The 17,048-nt window shown below is 36.5% G+C and overlaps 1 protein-coding gene across 1 annotated transcript in view; it reads left to right on the top strand.

The window, feature by feature from the left end:
- The window catches only part of TTC29 (tetratricopeptide repeat domain 29), a 264,216-nt gene that overhangs the window by 106,719 nt on the left and 140,449 nt on the right, over window positions 1–17,048 (top strand). Inside the window, exon 9 of the mRNA XM_024126651.1 lies at window positions 11,499–11,590. Coding sequence (XP_023982419.1) covers window positions 11,499–11,590 — 92 coding nt within the window. The remainder of the gene's footprint in view (window positions 1–11,498; window positions 11,591–17,048) is intronic.

Raw genomic sequence — 17,048 nt, 5'->3', positions numbered from 1 at the left:
AAAGTCAATGTTCAATTTGGAATTTCAAGTTCAAATGGGTTTTTTGGTTTGATTTTAGGGGCTTTTATTTTGTTTTTTGGTTCAGAGCAAGGCAATATCTACCAAGTTAGGTTTTCGTGAAAAAAAAAAAAAAAAAAAAAAAAAAAAAGATTGCTATATCCTAAATCTTCCTTTTTGTATCCAGGATGAAACTTGGGATTCAAGGCAGAATAAAAGTGTTCTCTAGAGCTAAAACTTCTCCGTGTTTTTCTTTGGGTGCAAGAAAGAGATTCATTCAGATTACCTCAGGCAAGGGGATGGATTGCAAAGATTCCTGTGGCCATGAGGGAGATCATGGCCCATGAGTACCCAGAATGAGTAGACAGTTGGGCTTCATAAACTGAAAGACTCCTGGGAACTGGAGGAGCCCTGGGAGAAGAGGGGCTGAGTTTCCCTATTATCTCCTCAGCAGTAGCCGTCAGTCTGACCCACTCTGTTGACATGACTTGATCACGCTCTTCGTGGTCTTTGAGCACCTTCTCACTTTTGCCATTACCAGCTGCTCAACGGGTCTGGATTTCCTGAGAACGTGATTGAACTAACTAATCACTCTACTCTTCCACTGAATATTTTCATGTCAGACCACTGCACAGATTACTGAACTGCCTTTGGGCAAGGGCCTTCTAACAAAATATAAAGCAAAACCTCCTATGGATTTCCCTTGCAGGAGATTAAGGGCAGGCAAATTTTCTTTTCAAGGACCTGTAAATATAACTCACACCATGATTGGGCTGCACAGGATAAATGCTTGCATGCTTTCTGATTCAAAGTATAGAAAATAGTTGAGAATTAGACGTTCTTCATGAATATGTCCCTTGTTAACATAGTATACAAGTATAATGACCAATTTCGAAAATGGCAGTATTAAGCAATATGTTCCAATTTACTACTGAGGAAACTTTGTTTTTAACTCTTAAGTGGAATTCTAGTTCATTGTTTTGGGGTTTGAGAGTCATCTCTATATTGAATGTGTAGAGAGAGAGTTTTTGCTGGAAGAAAATTCTTGGAAATTTTTGAGATATATTTCTATCCTTATAGCTTTTGAAAATACAATAAACTCCTACAATACAGTAAACTCCTACTGTGTGAGAGATTATCGAGCAATTCTAATTTAGTTTATGAATTTAAGGATAACCTTGAATTTTCATCAAATTTTTAAATATTTCAAGCTGTAAAAAAATTGCTATTTTTGAAGAGCACTGATCATTATATTTGCAACAATTGGTATTTAATATGAGCCAAAAGCTTTGTAGATTTAGCTCTCCTTGTTATTGCCTATTCCATGGTAGGGACATTTTTTTAAAGCAGTTCATTAAGAATATGCAAGCTTTTTCAAATGAGGGGGAAGGCTGAAAATAAAATTTCAGCTGAATGAAATGACTCATCATTTTGTTTCTCATGTTTTAAAAAGTATTTTTAAACATAAAATAAATTCATCAGGGATTTTAAAGCCAAAGATAAATGATTGAAAATAATTAAGGCATATCTTCAATTAGTAAATATAGCCATGTAGAGTCTAAAATCAAAATCATATTTTTGGAAGGGAGAATTCTAGATCACTTGGTCCTGCCCCTTTATCTTTCAGACTTCGAAACTGAAGCTCAAGTTAACCAAGTGACCTGTCCGAGGTCACACCCTGAGCTCATGGCAAAAGAGAAGCAAGAGCTCATATCTTTTAACACTCAGTTCTTTCTGCACTGGACTATTCAGCCCTCACTTTATGTGTCAGGTGATGTAAACAGTCCAAATGATGAGTAATGCATTTCAGGGAGAAAGAGCACACTGTCCAAATGATAAATGTAAATAGCCAGGCAAGACTACTCCTAACTTAAGGATATAGCTTCAGCAGAATGCAAAATATATAACTACTTTCATGTGTTATTGTTTGCAGAGCTGCACACTTCACTGTCCTCAGTGTTCATTCAATATAACATATTTGTAGCAAAAGATTACTGTATTTATCGCATGTCAGATACTATGCCTTCGCAGAAAGTGTATAAGAGCCTTTAAGTGATGGGAAACCAGTTCTGTTTAGCCCTGTTTTTATCATCTTCTCCCATTGCCTATTCCCGGCTCTAGTAAAATGTTCTGAATGCCGTTGCTGCCCAGTCTGGTCCTCAGCCTGTTACTGCAGGGCTTGTCAGAAATCATTAGCCACTGATTTCTTTGACTAATGTTGCAGTTGATTGTCTGAATCATGTTCAGACGCTGTAAATGAGGCAGAAACATCCTTTCTGCTCACCAACTGTGAAATGGCTAAAGGGGGTTAGATTGCCAGAAATCAGAATAAATGTATTTCCGATAAGATTTGACAACGATTTCAAGCTCAAGATGGCAAACTTGATTTTTTTATTTCTATATTTCTTATTGCACAAGAATAAATCTGTATCATTGCCTTTTCCTCCTCAAAGTAATGCACTGTATTGAGCTCATTGCTGAACCTTTGTTATGAAATGGCACAATTTGGGGTTTGTGTACGGATTGTATAACAAAGTGTTAGCTCTGCTGCCTTTTTATGGTGGGCAAGGAAGAAAGAGATAAAAAAACGCACCCTAGGCAATGGACTCATAACTTCTTATTTACAGATAAGTCTGATGGATGCCCCTTATGGTTTTATGGATGTATTTTGGTCCAGGTGGCTTTATTTAAACTCTTAGACTTGTAGGCAAAATTAGAAATAAAACGTTCAAATGTAGTGCAGCTGCTGGGGTTTCATCCTCACATGTTTCAGAGCATCCTGGATGCCTCTATAAGTTTGGGTGCTTTAAGGAGGAAAAACAGCTATCTTTCAGTATTGGAAGAGCCGTCACATGGAAGAAGGATGCGCTCATCTTGTCCCACAAAACACAACCTTGGCTAGCAGGCAGAGTTACAGATTTTGCTTCCACTTAACCAATAGATTTTTCACATAACTCTCCAATGATTGAGTAGTCTCACAAGAGGATAGTTTCCCATCAGGAAAATTGTTCAAGAAAAGGCTACATGAGGATTTCTCAATAGCAACACTATTCACATTTGGAGCTGGATCATTCTTTTTTATGGGGGGATATTGTGTGAACTGTAGGCTATTGGGCAGCATCCCTGGCTTCTCCCAATGACGACAACCTAAAATGTCTCCAGAGATTCCCAAGTATCCCCAGGAGGCAAAATCGCCCCCATCTGAGAACCAATAGGTTAGATAAGCACTTGGGAAAACTAAGCAGTTGCTTCATTCAAATCCTTGGTAAGTACTTTTAAATACCTCATCTTAGTGGAACCTTATAACATCATTTCAAGGTAGCCTTTATTCATTTTCATTTTACACCCGAGGAAATAAACTCACAGACATTAAGTCACTTGACATATGTCACTCAGCTCGGTAGTGAACCTGCCTGACTCAAAAGCCTATGATATTTGGAGAAACTTTGAACACCCAGAAGGAGATTTGATTAATTTTCCCATAAGGCCCTTCCAAAGCCTGGTCTCTGCCCTCAGAGTAGGGGTCCCTACTGATTTCAAGTATTAAATTAACTAAGGAAGAGAGCAGTGGGGGGAGGGTAGTAAGTGGAGAAAGGAATTTATATAGAAAAATGTACCAAAAATATGAAATAAAAGTAGAATTGGAGTTTATTGAAATTTTTCAAAAACTGCAAAATTTCCATCTCCAATAGGCTAGATGCTGTGACTTATTTTATATGATATTTTCCATGGGTTATTTTCCTACAGAAACAATGGCAGTTCGGGTCACCAGCCAGAGCACAGAGACCCATTTAAACTTCATGTCACTGATCTGTCTTAGTTTGAGTTGTTCATGCTCTGTGCTATGCCTGAAGGAGAAATAAAAGTATTTCCTCTCCTTTTCCTAGGCATGGGAATAACTCTGCATAAAATTTGGAAAACTTGGAATGATGGGAAACAAGGCAGCCAACTGCACCATCTTACATGTGGCATTTTTCACCAAACACGTTGAGCTGCCTAGAGAGCAGAAAAGACAAAAACTATGAATAAAAATGTTCTGCAAAAGACTGCTTTTATGTACATGTAGAGTAAAGGATGAAAGTGAAGGACCTGCCTTACCTTCAAAACAATAGTCAAATTCTTTCTTTGTCATCAGAAAGATAAATTGCAGCTTGAAAGTTTGTCACTTCATACCATCAGTTAAAACTGTGATTAGTTAGTGGATGTTCCTAGAAAAAACATTCTGTGCAGGAACCTTAAAGCAAACTTTTCTTTTGGTCATTGTTGCTTCTATGTACCTGGGAAAGCTTTTTTTCCTCATTGTATCACCCATTCCGGTCTCCAGTCCTTGGCTTAAGCTCCTCTCAGTAGGGACCCAATTCTATCATTCCTTTAAAATGCAGATTGTTTCCTTTTCCATAGGAAGCCTTTCCCCATTGTATTTTCTTCATTGCTCTTATTACTATTTGAGATTTATTCATTTATTTATTTAATTACAAATTATCTCCCCATCACCTAAATACAACGTAGACTGCATGGGGGCCAGGGATTCGCTGCTATATCATTAGCACCTAGAACAAAGCTTGGCCCATAGAAAACACTCAGTATTTGTTTAATGAGTTAAAAAAAATTTTAGCTCTTTATGCAGGCTTATAGCACTATATAGTTTCTGCGTCTGTATGTCTTATTGCCTTAGATAGTAAGGTCTTTAAGAGTAGGGATATATCTCTATCCGGAAAAGATGAAAACTCTAATTCAAAAAGATACATGTACCCCAATGTTCATAGCAGCACTATTTACAATAGCCAAGACATGGAAGCAACCTAAATGTCCATTGACAGATGAATGGGTAATGAAGATGTGGTATATATACAATGGAATACTACTCAGCCATAAAAATGTGTGTGTGTGTGTGTGTGTGTGTGTACACACACACACACACACATAATTTTATCCTGCAGTCACATCTAATGATGGAATGGAATGTACTGGAAGAGTTCTTTGCATAATACATTGTTTCCGAAGGCTAAGCATTATGAAAAAAGTGGTAACAAGAGGGAATAAAAATAGCATGTAGTTACCGTTTCAGGTAATGGTGACTTACAAATGCCTGATTTTCACATCTGCTGCTTCACATTTCCCTCCTCCTTGTTTTCATCTCTTCCACACCACTGTGATAAGGAACATTGTGGAAAAGCATGTTGGAGCGTCTAGAAAACCTGAAGGCGCAGAAGTAGACCCCAAAGGAGGTTATAAAAATCAGTACCTGCTTAAGGGATCATATCATAAGGTGGAATTTCAAGACGAGGCTGGCCTTTTTTTTAATAACCTTTGCCCCAAATTATCCTGCCAGACACTATCTGAATTGTTTCATTTCCCTTTGTTAGACTGCAAAACACTCCTCCCAGAAGAAATAATTGGGACCTACAAAGCATCCTCTTTTTAAAACAACAACTTCTTCTGGGAGGATTAATGATTTTTGAGTCATTCATACCAAAGTATAAATTTGTTTAATCAACTACTATTCTTCTGTCACTTAACTGAGGAAATTTCCCTGGGGAGATACAGACACACAAGGTAGGGGAGGTGTACCAAAAGGGAAGCGGTCAGATGCCAAGTTATTTCAGAATTTTTCCCAAGGCAGACCTTTCTTTAACCCAAGGCAGACTTTTCTTTAACCTAAGGAAAAGAGAAAAAAAAATTTTTTCCGTCTATCTCTCTTCTAAGCAGCAAACATATTAAAAATTAATTGAGAAAGGGTAGTATGAGAGATCATTGTAGTGACAGAACTTGACTGTGGTGGTGGTTACGTGAATATATACATGTGATGAAATGGCATAAAATTAACATGCCATATGTGCATGCGTGGGTGCACACACACACACACACAGACACGAGTGTGTGTGTAAAACTGGTGAAATAAGGTGGGCGGATTGTGAATTCCCTGGTTGTGATATACTATAGCTGTGCAAGATTTAACCACTGGGAAAAGCTAGCTGAAGGATATATGAGCGTGCTCTGTATTGTTTCTTACAATTGCATGTGAATCTACAATTATCTTAAAATTAAAAAAGGTTTAAAACAAATTAAGGGGACAGTGTTTTCTTATAATGGCTGGCTGGGGAGAGGGGTGGGGAGAGAATTCCATCCAATTTGGGAAAATTAGGCCAGGAGTGATCATCATCATAGTGGCTTAAAGTAAGTTTCAGTTTTGAAAGCAAATATGAGGGCCATGATTTCTGGAATTTCTTCTGTTTTAATGTCTAAAATAAAGGGACTATAAGAAAGGAACTGCAGCGGGGTAAGGAATGGAAAAATAGTGGAAGACAAGAAGGGGCATCAATATCAGATACTTCATTTTCTTTTGTTCCAAGGTGCCCTGATCATTGGAAATCCTAAAGATGTAGAAGAAAGGCTACTTTTCTATTCTTTTCTATTCTCTTTCTCAATCTCTCTAGATATAGATATAGTCTAATATTCATGTATATCTATCTATGTAAACATGACATATATATATATATATATATATACACACACCACTCACTTACTTGACCGATGACAATCTGGACTTAAATCCAATGTTCCCTTGAAGGCTATTGCAGCAAAATGAATTAATGATCCTTCAAATTTGATTTTACAGCAAACAATTCTTCAAAGAACTTGTAGAATATTGCCAGCATTATTCTTTTGCACACTCTCATTTTTTATGTTAAGTATTCTACTGGTTTCGCTTTCAGGTAACCAATAGAAATTATCTCATTTTAAGAACCTGGATTTTATTTGAAAATATCTTTTCAAGTTAATCAGTTTTATTCCAGTGGGAAGATAAAAGTCCATTGCCTTTAAAACTTCTAGTAAAATAGCTTGCAAAACTTCATCTCCACTATTCAGGGAAATTATTGGAGCAATGTGATTGAGCGGCCACAAAGCACTCAATTTTTATTAGGTACATGAACTGACTTTTCCAACTTTGGTAATCTTGTAATCATGCTCATTGAAATTGACATAGTAGCATGCTTAATCAGTGTTTTCCTTGGTCTTTTGACAAAGATTGATTAAGTTCATTGTCTATAAAATTTAAGGATATATAATGAATTTTGAACTCATCAAAATATTTTTCACCTGAGATTCTTTTTTTCTCTCCTCTTATCTCTGATTTGCAGTGACAGAATTTAACCTTCCACACCCTGGATTTGTTTCCAACATATTGCATGCCACAGGGGTATTCAGTCAAGTACAGTGGGTCCCTCAGATTTCCACACTGTATTTTCTCATTTGAAGTATTCTTTGTAAAGAAGATTCCTATTTGTCTGATGATTCAAGTTGATCAATATTTATTAATTTGTAAATTATACCTTAATTAAAAAGCAGGTAACATAATTTACCATAAGGTCAACATAAAACATCTTTATTTTCTACGCAATTTGGGTTTTTTGAGATATTTAATATTCATGCTTTTTAAAATTGAAGTATAGTTGACTTACAATATTTTGTTAGTTTCAGGTGTATAGCAAAGTGATTCCGTTATATATATTTTTTCAGATTATTTTTCATTATAGGTTATTACACCTACCTATTTTATATATAGTAGTGTGTATCTGTTAATCCTATACTCCTAATTTATCCCTCCCTTTCCTCTTTGGTAACTATAAGTTTGTTTTCTATGTCTGTGAGTCTGTTTCTATTTTGTATATAGATTCTTTTGTATTATTTTTTAGATTTCACATATAAGTGATATCACATAATATTTGTCTTTGTCTGACTTTTTTCACTTAGTTTGATAATCTCTAGGTCCACCCATGTTGCTACAAATGGCATTATTTCATTCTTTTTTATGGCTGAGTAATATTCCATTGTATATATGTACCACATCTTCTTTATCCACTCATCTGTTGATGGACGTTTAGGTTGCTTCCATATCTTGGCTATTGTAAATAGTGCTGCTATGCACATGGGGGTGCATGTATCTTTTTGAATTAGAGTTTTTTTTCTTTTCTGGATATTTGCCCAGGAGTGGGATTGCTGGATCATATGGCAACTCTATTTTTAGTTTTTTGTTTTTTATTGGGGGACAGTTGCTTTACAATGTAGTGTTAGTTTCTGCTGTACAGCAAAGTGAATCAGCTATATGTATACATATATCCCCTCTTTTTTGGATTTACGAAAAAAGAATCAATTTACATTCCCACCAACAGTTATTTTCTACACAATTTGTAATCTCATGTTATTTTTCCACCTACTTTTATATATTTTTTCCTTTTTATTTTAACACTATCCTTCCTACTTGCCTTAGGTTGGACTACACAATTCACCAATCTGCTGAGCTGTGTCTTGTGTTCCCCGTATGATTTTACCTGAGTTGGCTCTCTCCAGTCAGAGCTCACATTCCTGCAGAGCAGAGGCCCTGTCTTTGATTTAGATGAGCTCCCCTGTAGCACTTTCAAGGTTCTCAGTACTGACTTCATGAACAGTAGTCCCTCCTTACCTGTGTTTTCACTTTCCGAAGTTTCAGTTACCCACAGTCAACCGAGGTCTGAAAATATTTAATGGAAATTTCCAGAAATAAACAATTAGTAGGTTTTAAATTGTGCAGTGTTCTAAGTAGCATGATGAAATCTTGTGGCTTCCATCCTGATCCATCCCAGATGTGAATCATCCCTTTGTCCAGCATATCCCGACCATTAGTCACTTAGTAGCCATCAAGGTTATTGGGTTATCGTTGAGATATCATAGTGCTTGTGTTCAGATAACCCTTATTTTACTTCATAACGGTCCAAAAGTGCAAGGGGAGTGATGCTGGCAATTTGGATATGCCAAAGAAGAGCCCAAAGTGCTTCCTTTAAGTCAAAAGGTGAAAGTTCTCAACTTAGGAAGGAAAGAAAAAAAATTGTATGCTGAGTTTGCTAAAATCTATACTAAGAACGAATCTTCTGTCTGTGAAACTGTGAAGAAGGAAAAAGAAATTCATGCTAGTTTTGCTGTCACACCTCAAACAGCAAGCTATAGCCACAGTGTGTGATAAGTGCTTAGTTAAGATGCAAAACACATTAAATTTGTAAGATATTTTGAGAGAGAGTGACCACATTTACATAACTTTTATTACAGTATATTGTTATGATTGTTCTATGTTATTATAAGTTATGTTGTTAACCTCTTACTGTGCCTAATTTATAAATTAAACTTTATCATAGGTATGTATGTACAGGAGAAAACATAGTATATATAGGGTTCGGTACTGTCCAAGGTTTCAGGCATCCACTGGGAGTCTGGGAATGTAGCCCCCATGGATATGGGGGGGTCCACTGTAATTGATTATTTCCCTATTGGGCCAGTAGTGAATTATGTTCTTCCCACTGCCTATATATTTCCTGTTTTTAGGTAAAGCATTTAATCTGAGGGAGGCACTCTCTCAAGTCACAAATAAAATGTGTCACCTTTACTCTGAGGAGGGAACTCTCCAGGAGCTCTTCACTGATGGCTGGTTAACAGAGTCCCAGAAACTCCTTATCCCAGGTTCAAATAGCACTCTGTATCATCTCACAGCAGCCTCACAGCTCTCAGAGAGAGGTTTTCTTTTTTGCTTCGAGGAAAGCTTCTCAGGGAGATTTCTTGGGCCAGGTGTGTTGGGTGTGGTAGAATTAGGTCTTGAATCCAAGTCTTCTTACTCTAAGGTGGGTGTTCATTTCAGGAAACCCCATCGAGTTCCATGAGGAAGCTTCTACAGAATCAAGTCCAAGGCCAAAACCAGAAGCCCAGGCTGAGCTGGTATTTTTTCCTTGATTCTATAGAAGCTTCCTCATGGAAACTACCCTCCTAACCACAGTCCAAGGAGTCACAGCCCTAAGATAATGTTGGGTACTTCCGGATGCTACTGTACTGCTTCCGGGTTCATGGTGGCCAAGGGTGTGGGAGAGAGATGCAGGATAAGCACAGCTGAAGCCCTGGAGAAATCTGTTTTCAGCTAATTCACACAGCTGCATCAGTGCAAACCTCTGTACCACTAGACTATAAATGCCTCGAAGGTTTGCAAGCATACTCTCTTCTCTTTAAGATTTCCTAGGGTCTAACACAACATTGGCACACAATAACGATATTTACCGAAAAACGAACTATTTTTGACACAAAATATATAATATTCAATCTTTAACTTTCTAGAATGCCATATAAAACATATATGAACCAAAAGAGACACTTGACAGTCTCTTCCTAAGTATTTTGATATTTGGATTTAATAAGGTCTCTTACAAATTCACAAAACTCAGAGGTTCTACCCCTTAACTCAGAAAGCTCAATGTCAAGTCATATCAGACTTAATCTAGGTGAATCAGTTTTGCAAGGAGCAAACAGAGTGAAAAGAATAGTCTCAGGTTTATACAAGGCTTACTAAGAGACTTAAAAAGAAGAATCAAAATGATGAACTTTGCAGGTTTAACAGGAATTAAAATACTGGGTCAATATGTATCAGTAAGTTTTAATACCAGTATTATGTCAAGTCACTTGTAAACCACACACACAGACACACAGACACACACAAATTAGGAAGTATCACGTGGCCTCACTGAAGTTATTTCCCAAATATTAACTTTAAGAAAGTAAAGCTGAATATCAACACCGCCTTTCATACACAAACTTTCTAAGATGCCTAATTCAGGCCGAGCACACAGCACGGATGTACGTCCTCCCTCATGCTGACTTTCCCACTCAACGCCATCAAATGACTTTCGCTAATTTCTTCTTAGAAAATGAGCAAAAAGGATTTCCATAGAGGTCTTTGGAGATTTCCTGTGTCTTCATGTGTGTAATAGGTTGGTTCAAGCAACAATGAAGGAGGAAGAGGGAAAGGTTATTTTATTTTACTTATTTTCCTTCTTCTGGCCCTTGAAAGGGAAAAAGAATAAAAAGGAAAATTACACCATGCAGATGATGTCAGTGTTAAGATCATACATTTGGCTGTGGCAGCGTAATCTTTTGATTATTGAAGAGATTGTTAGTAATGAAGTACATTTGTAAGAAATATTTATAGTGTATACTGAATATGTGTACAAACTGTGAGATATGCCTCTAATAAAATGATAGATTTAGAAATTGCCTGGCACATAAATTCATGCTTTTCAAACAGCTCTTTATAGAAAGAAAAGTGATATTTAAGCTACCCTAGTAGACTATTATAATCTGCCTTATATTACCTAAGATAGTGGTCCCATATTTGAAAATAATGTTGTAAACCATTCAATTATTTACTCATCCCTAAGTTATATCAATTGGAAGATTTTGGATTGTTCAGGAAAAGAATTACTTTTACAAAAGTAAGACTTCACTGTCATGGCTCAAAGAGATCACTGCAAAACAAATTATACTATAGATAAAAATAAACCAAACCAACATGAATTTTTAATAAACAAAAAAATATTTTATGGCGATGTGAAAAACAACTATTAATTTAAATCTTTTCTGTTATGAAATGAAACATCAGTGAATCTGGTCATGTTATGTGTTTAATAAGTATTCCTCTTCCCCCATAGGTCCTTAACACTTATGGTAAAATCTCTACAGACCTGGATGATGATCTCAGCCTGGGGAGAGCCTATGAAGCAACAGCCAAGGTCCTGCAGAGGTAAGTTAGCGCATCCTTGTCTTGCTGTCACTGTGAATTCACTCAACTGTGAAAGACAAATTGTTTGAGGTCTGTCGCTTTCCATTACTGCCTGCTTAAATTTTAAGCAGTGCCCTTCGTAAGTGACCCTTTCATTGTAAGTTATTTTAAACCAATCTGGTATTTTTAAATATATACCTAAACTCTTCTTTGTCTTTTCCTCCTTCATGTTATTTTATTTTTGATTTTCTGGAAGTTTAGTGATGACCTTGATTGAATAAGAGGGAAAAATCAGGTCACATCTCACAGGTTAAAAAGGCAGAGAGCACAGAGATATACAGTACGCTTCAGTAATTGTGGTTCACCGTAACCTTTCCAGATCTCTTCTTTGAGGCAAGTTTCCATTTTGTGCTTCAATCGTCCTTCTTCCATTAAGACAGCTCTCCTTTGAACATATCTGGATAAACAACTGGATGCAAAACCAATATTCCCAATATTTCCTTTAAAACAGAAAATTGAACAAAAGTATGTATGAATAACTTGTGAAACAAATTTTTCCATGGAAAAAAAATTTATATATATATAGCCTTCACTTATTGTATTGTGATCGCTGTGTACTCCATTTAATCACTGCATTATATTTAAGCCAACAAGATAGAGTAAGAATTTTAAAAGTTATCAAAGTTATGGCCTTGGTTTTTGGTATGTTACCTTATATCCAAGATATAGCTGTTAAATAATTTTGTAGTAGTAGTAGTAGCAATAATAATAATAATAAACGTAGATTGTGTCAAATTCTAATCTTCCCTTTTGTATTTCAGTTGTAAACACTTACAAAGTGGTGTTTTAAAAGGCAAAATTATTATTCCAAAGGCATTTAAAATGTATAATGCCTTGAAAGTGGATCTTCATTATGTAATTACCATTCCAATATAATAATCATTAAATATTAAATAAATGATTAATTAAAGATCCAAACACCAACACCAATAAAAGGTATAAGGTGCCCGACAAAATAAATACAATGCACTGCAGTCATCACTGGATGAACAGTAAGGGACAGACATAGTTATAAGGAGAGTATGGACATTTACTCAAGGAAGGCAGGGCCAGCCATGAGTGAAGCAAGCAACCTGTGAGTGTTGTGGTCCCTCCACATAAAGATTGATAACCATCCTGTGCATGATGAACCCAGCTATCCCTTAAACTTTTATTTTCCAAATAATCACCGGAAAGAAGCAGATGTTTGAACACGAAAAAGAGATGTATAAGGATTCAGTGTAATGTCTGTTTGGAACACACCAACTCTGTGCCCTTTTATCCAGCTCATTTTGATTATTTAATTACTTGATTCTGCTGTTAACACTGCCCAGAATCAGTAGAAAATGATTATTTGTCTTGCTTTGTAGTAGCAGACCTGGCCTAAGCCTAAACAGTTAAATAAATGCATCCCTCAACAGGTTTATAAAATAATTTCTACAAAATAACATTGTGTTCCAACGTAGACAGAGAGATAAAACTTCAGGGAAAAATGTTTTCTTTCATAAACCTGTACTGAGCACTTACTGTGTCACACGACAAGTGTTGGATTTCCCCTTCAGTTACTGATAGTCTTTATAATTATTTTTGAAACTTCTGGAGACCTGAGGTTATCTTAAAATACTTCTCACCTGTTAAACTGGGGTCTCATCTGGAATATTTTAGTTTCCACTCCAGGATTTGAATTCCTGCTCTATACTGTGAAAGCTAAGGGGAAGAGTTGAATAAGTATCTTGGCAACAACAGCAACAGATAATCAAATGTTTTAATTTGGTTGCTTAAGTATTATTTTAGGTTGAGGTATGGAAAAGGATCCATATATATATATATATATATATATATATATATATTTGAAGTGTAGTTAATTTATAATGTGTTATTTTCTGGTGTACAGCAAAGTGATTCAGTTATATATATATATACATATATATATTCTTTTTCATATTCTTTTCCTTTATGGTTTATTATAGTATATTGAATATAGTTCCCTGTGATATATAGTATGACCATGTTGTTTATCTATTTTATATATAGTGGTTTGTATCTGCTAATCCAAAACTCCTAATTTATCCCTCCTTCCCCTTCCCCTTTGGTAATCATAAGTTTGTTTTCTATGTCTATGAGTCTGTTTCTGTTTTGTAAATAAGTCCATGTGTATCATATTTTAAATTCCATATATAAGTGATATCATATGATATATGTCTTTCTCTGTCTGACTTACTTCACCTAGTATGGTAATCTCTAGGTCCATCCATGTTGCTGCAAATGGCATTATTTCATTCTTTTTTATGGCTGAGTAATATTCCATTGTGTATATGTACAACATTTTCTTTATCCATTCATCTGTTGATAGACACTTAGGTTGCTTCCATGTGTTGGTTATTGTAAATAGTGCTGCTATGAACGTTGGGGAGTGTGTATCTTTTCATATTAGTATTTTTGTATTTTTCAGATATATAACCAGGAGTGGAATTGCTGGGTCATATGGTAGTTCTATTTTTAGTTTTTTGAGAAACTTCCACAAACTTACACAAATGTGTACTATTTTCCACAGTGGCTGCACCAATTTACATTCCCACCAACAGTGTAGGAGGGTTCCCTTTTCTCCACACCCTCTCCAGCATTTATTATTTGTAGACTTTTTAATGATGGCCATTCTGACCAGTGTGAGATGCTTGTAGTTTTGATTTGAGTTTCTCTAATAATTAGCAAAGTTGAGCATCTTTTCACATGCCTGTTGGCCATCTGTACATCTTCTTTGGAGAAATGTCTATTTAGGTCTTCTGTCCATTTTTTGATTGGGTTGGGTTTTTTTGATGTTGAGTTGTATGAGCTGTTTGTATATTTGGGAAATTAAGCCTTTATTGGTCACATCATTTGCAAATATTTTCTTGCAGTCCATAGGTTGTCTTCATTTTGTTTATGGTTTCATTCACTGTGCAAAAGTTTATAAGTTTAATTTGGTCCCATGTGCTTTGTTTTGCTTTTATTTCTTTTGTCTTGGGAGGCTGATCTAAGATAACATTTCTAGAATTCATGTCAGCGAATGTTTTACCTATGTTCTCTTCTAGGAGTTTTTTGGTGTCATGTCTTATATTTAAGTCTTTAAGCCATTTTGAGTTTATTTTTGTGTATGGCGTGAGGGTGTGTTCTAACTTCACTAATTTAAATGTGGCCGTCCAACTTTCCCAACATCACTTGCTGAGGAGACTGTCTTTTCTCCATTGTACATTCTTGCCTCCTATGTGAAAGAGTAATTGACTGTCGGTGTGTGGGTTTATTTCTGGGCTCTCTATTCTGTTCCATTGATCCATATTTCTGTTTTTGTGCTGATACCACACTGTTTCGATTACTGTAGCTTTGTAGTATTGTCTGAAGCCTGGGAGGGTTATGCCTCCTGCTTTGTTCTTTTACCTCAGGATTGCTTTGGCAATTCTGGGTCTTTTATGGTTCCACATAAATTTTAAGATTATTTGTTCTAGTTCTGTGAAAAATGTCATGGGTAATTTGATAGGGATCACATTAAAACTGTAGATTGCTTTAGGTAGTATGGCCATTTTAATGATATTAATTCTTACAATCTAAGAGCATGGGCTACCTTTCCATTTCTTTCTTATCATCTTCAGTTTACTTTATCAATCTTTTATAGTTCTCAGAATATAAGTCTTTTAACTCCTTGGATAGGTTTATTCCTAAGTATTTTATTTTATTAACATTTTTATTGCAGTATAATTGATTTACAATGTTGTATTAATTCCTGCTGGATAATAAAGTGAATCAGCTATATGTATACATATATCCCCATATCTCCTCCCTCTTGCATCTCCCTCCCACCCTCCCTATCCCACCCCTCTAGGTCTTAACAAAGTGTGGAGCTGATCTCCCTGTGCTGTGCAGCTGCTTCCCACTAGCTATCTATTTTACATTTGGTAGTGTATATTGTCAATGCTACTCTGTCACTTCGTCCCAGCTTACCCTTCCCCCTCCCCGTGTCCTCAAGTCCATTCTCTATGCCTGCATCTTTATCCTTGTCCTGCCCCTTGGTTCATCAAAGCCATTTTTTTTTTTAGATTCCATATATATGTGTTAGCGTAAGATATTTGTCTTGTTTTGTTGTTTTTGTTTTTTTGTTTTTGCTAGTATGATAAGCTTTATATTTTTTAACATCTTTATTGGAGTATAATTGCTTAACAATGGTGTGTTAGTTTCTGCTTTATAACAAAGTGAATCAGCTATACATATACATATATCCCCATATCTCCTCCCTCTTGTGTCACCCTGCCACCCTCCCTAACCTACGCCTCTAGGTGGTCACAAAGCACCGAGCTGATCTCCCTGTGCTATGTGGCTGCTTCCCACTAGCTATCTATTTTACATTTGGTAGTGTATATATGTCCATGCCACTCTCTCACTTCGTCCCAGCTTACCCTTCCCCCTCCCCGTGTCCTCAAGTCCATTCTCTACCTCTGCAACTTTATCCCTTTCCTGCCCCTAGGTGCATCAGAACCATTTTTTTTTTAGATTCCATATACAAGTGTTAGCATATGGTATTTGTTTTTCTTTTTCTGACTTACTTCACTCTGTATGACAGACTCTATATCCAGTCACCTCACTACAAATAACTCAATTTCATTTCTTTTTATGGCTAAGTAATATTCCATTGTATATATGGGCCACATCTTCTTTATCCATTCATCTGTCAGTGGACATTTAGGTTGCTTCCATGTCCAGGCTATTGCAAATAGTACTGCAATGAACATTGTGGTACATGTCTCTCTTTTTTTTTTTTTTTTTTTTTGTGGTATGTGGCCTCCCTCTGTTGTGGCCTATCCCGTTGTGGAGCACAGGCTCCGGACGCGCAGGCTCAGCGGCCATGGCCCACGGGCCCAGCCGCTCCGCGGCACGTGGGATCCTCCCAGACCGGGGCGCGAACCCGGTTCCCCTGCATCGGCAGGCGGATGTGCAACCGCTGCGCCACCAGGGAAGCCAACATGTCTCTTTTTGAATTATGGTTTTCTCAGGGTATATGCCCAGTACTGGAATTGCTGGGTCATATGGTAGTTCTATTTTTATTTTCTAAGGAAGCTCCATACTGTTCTCCAGAGTGGCTGTATTAATTTACATTCCCATCAACAGTGCAAGAGGGTTCCCTTTTCTCCACACCCTCTCCAGCATTTATTGTTTGTAGATTTTTTGATGATGGCCATTCTGACTGGTGTGAGGTGATACCTCATCATGCTTTTGATTTGCATTTCTCTAATGATTAGTAATGTTGAGTCATATGTTTGTTGGCAATCTGTATATCTTCTTTGGAGAAATGTCTATTTAGGTCTTCTGCCCAATTTTGGATTAGGTTGTTTGTTTTTTTGATACTGAGCTGCTTGTAAATTTTGGAGGTTAATCCTTTGTCAGTTGCTTCATTTGCAAATATTTTCTCCCA

This window comes from Physeter macrocephalus, chromosome 7, assembly GCF_002837175.3.
Source record: "Physeter macrocephalus isolate SW-GA chromosome 7, ASM283717v5, whole genome shotgun sequence".
Taxonomy (NCBI): Eukaryota; Metazoa; Chordata; class Mammalia; order Artiodactyla; family Physeteridae; genus Physeter; species Physeter macrocephalus.
Note: the sequence above shows the minus strand (reverse complement) of the source record. Positions and strands in the feature narration are given on the sequence as shown.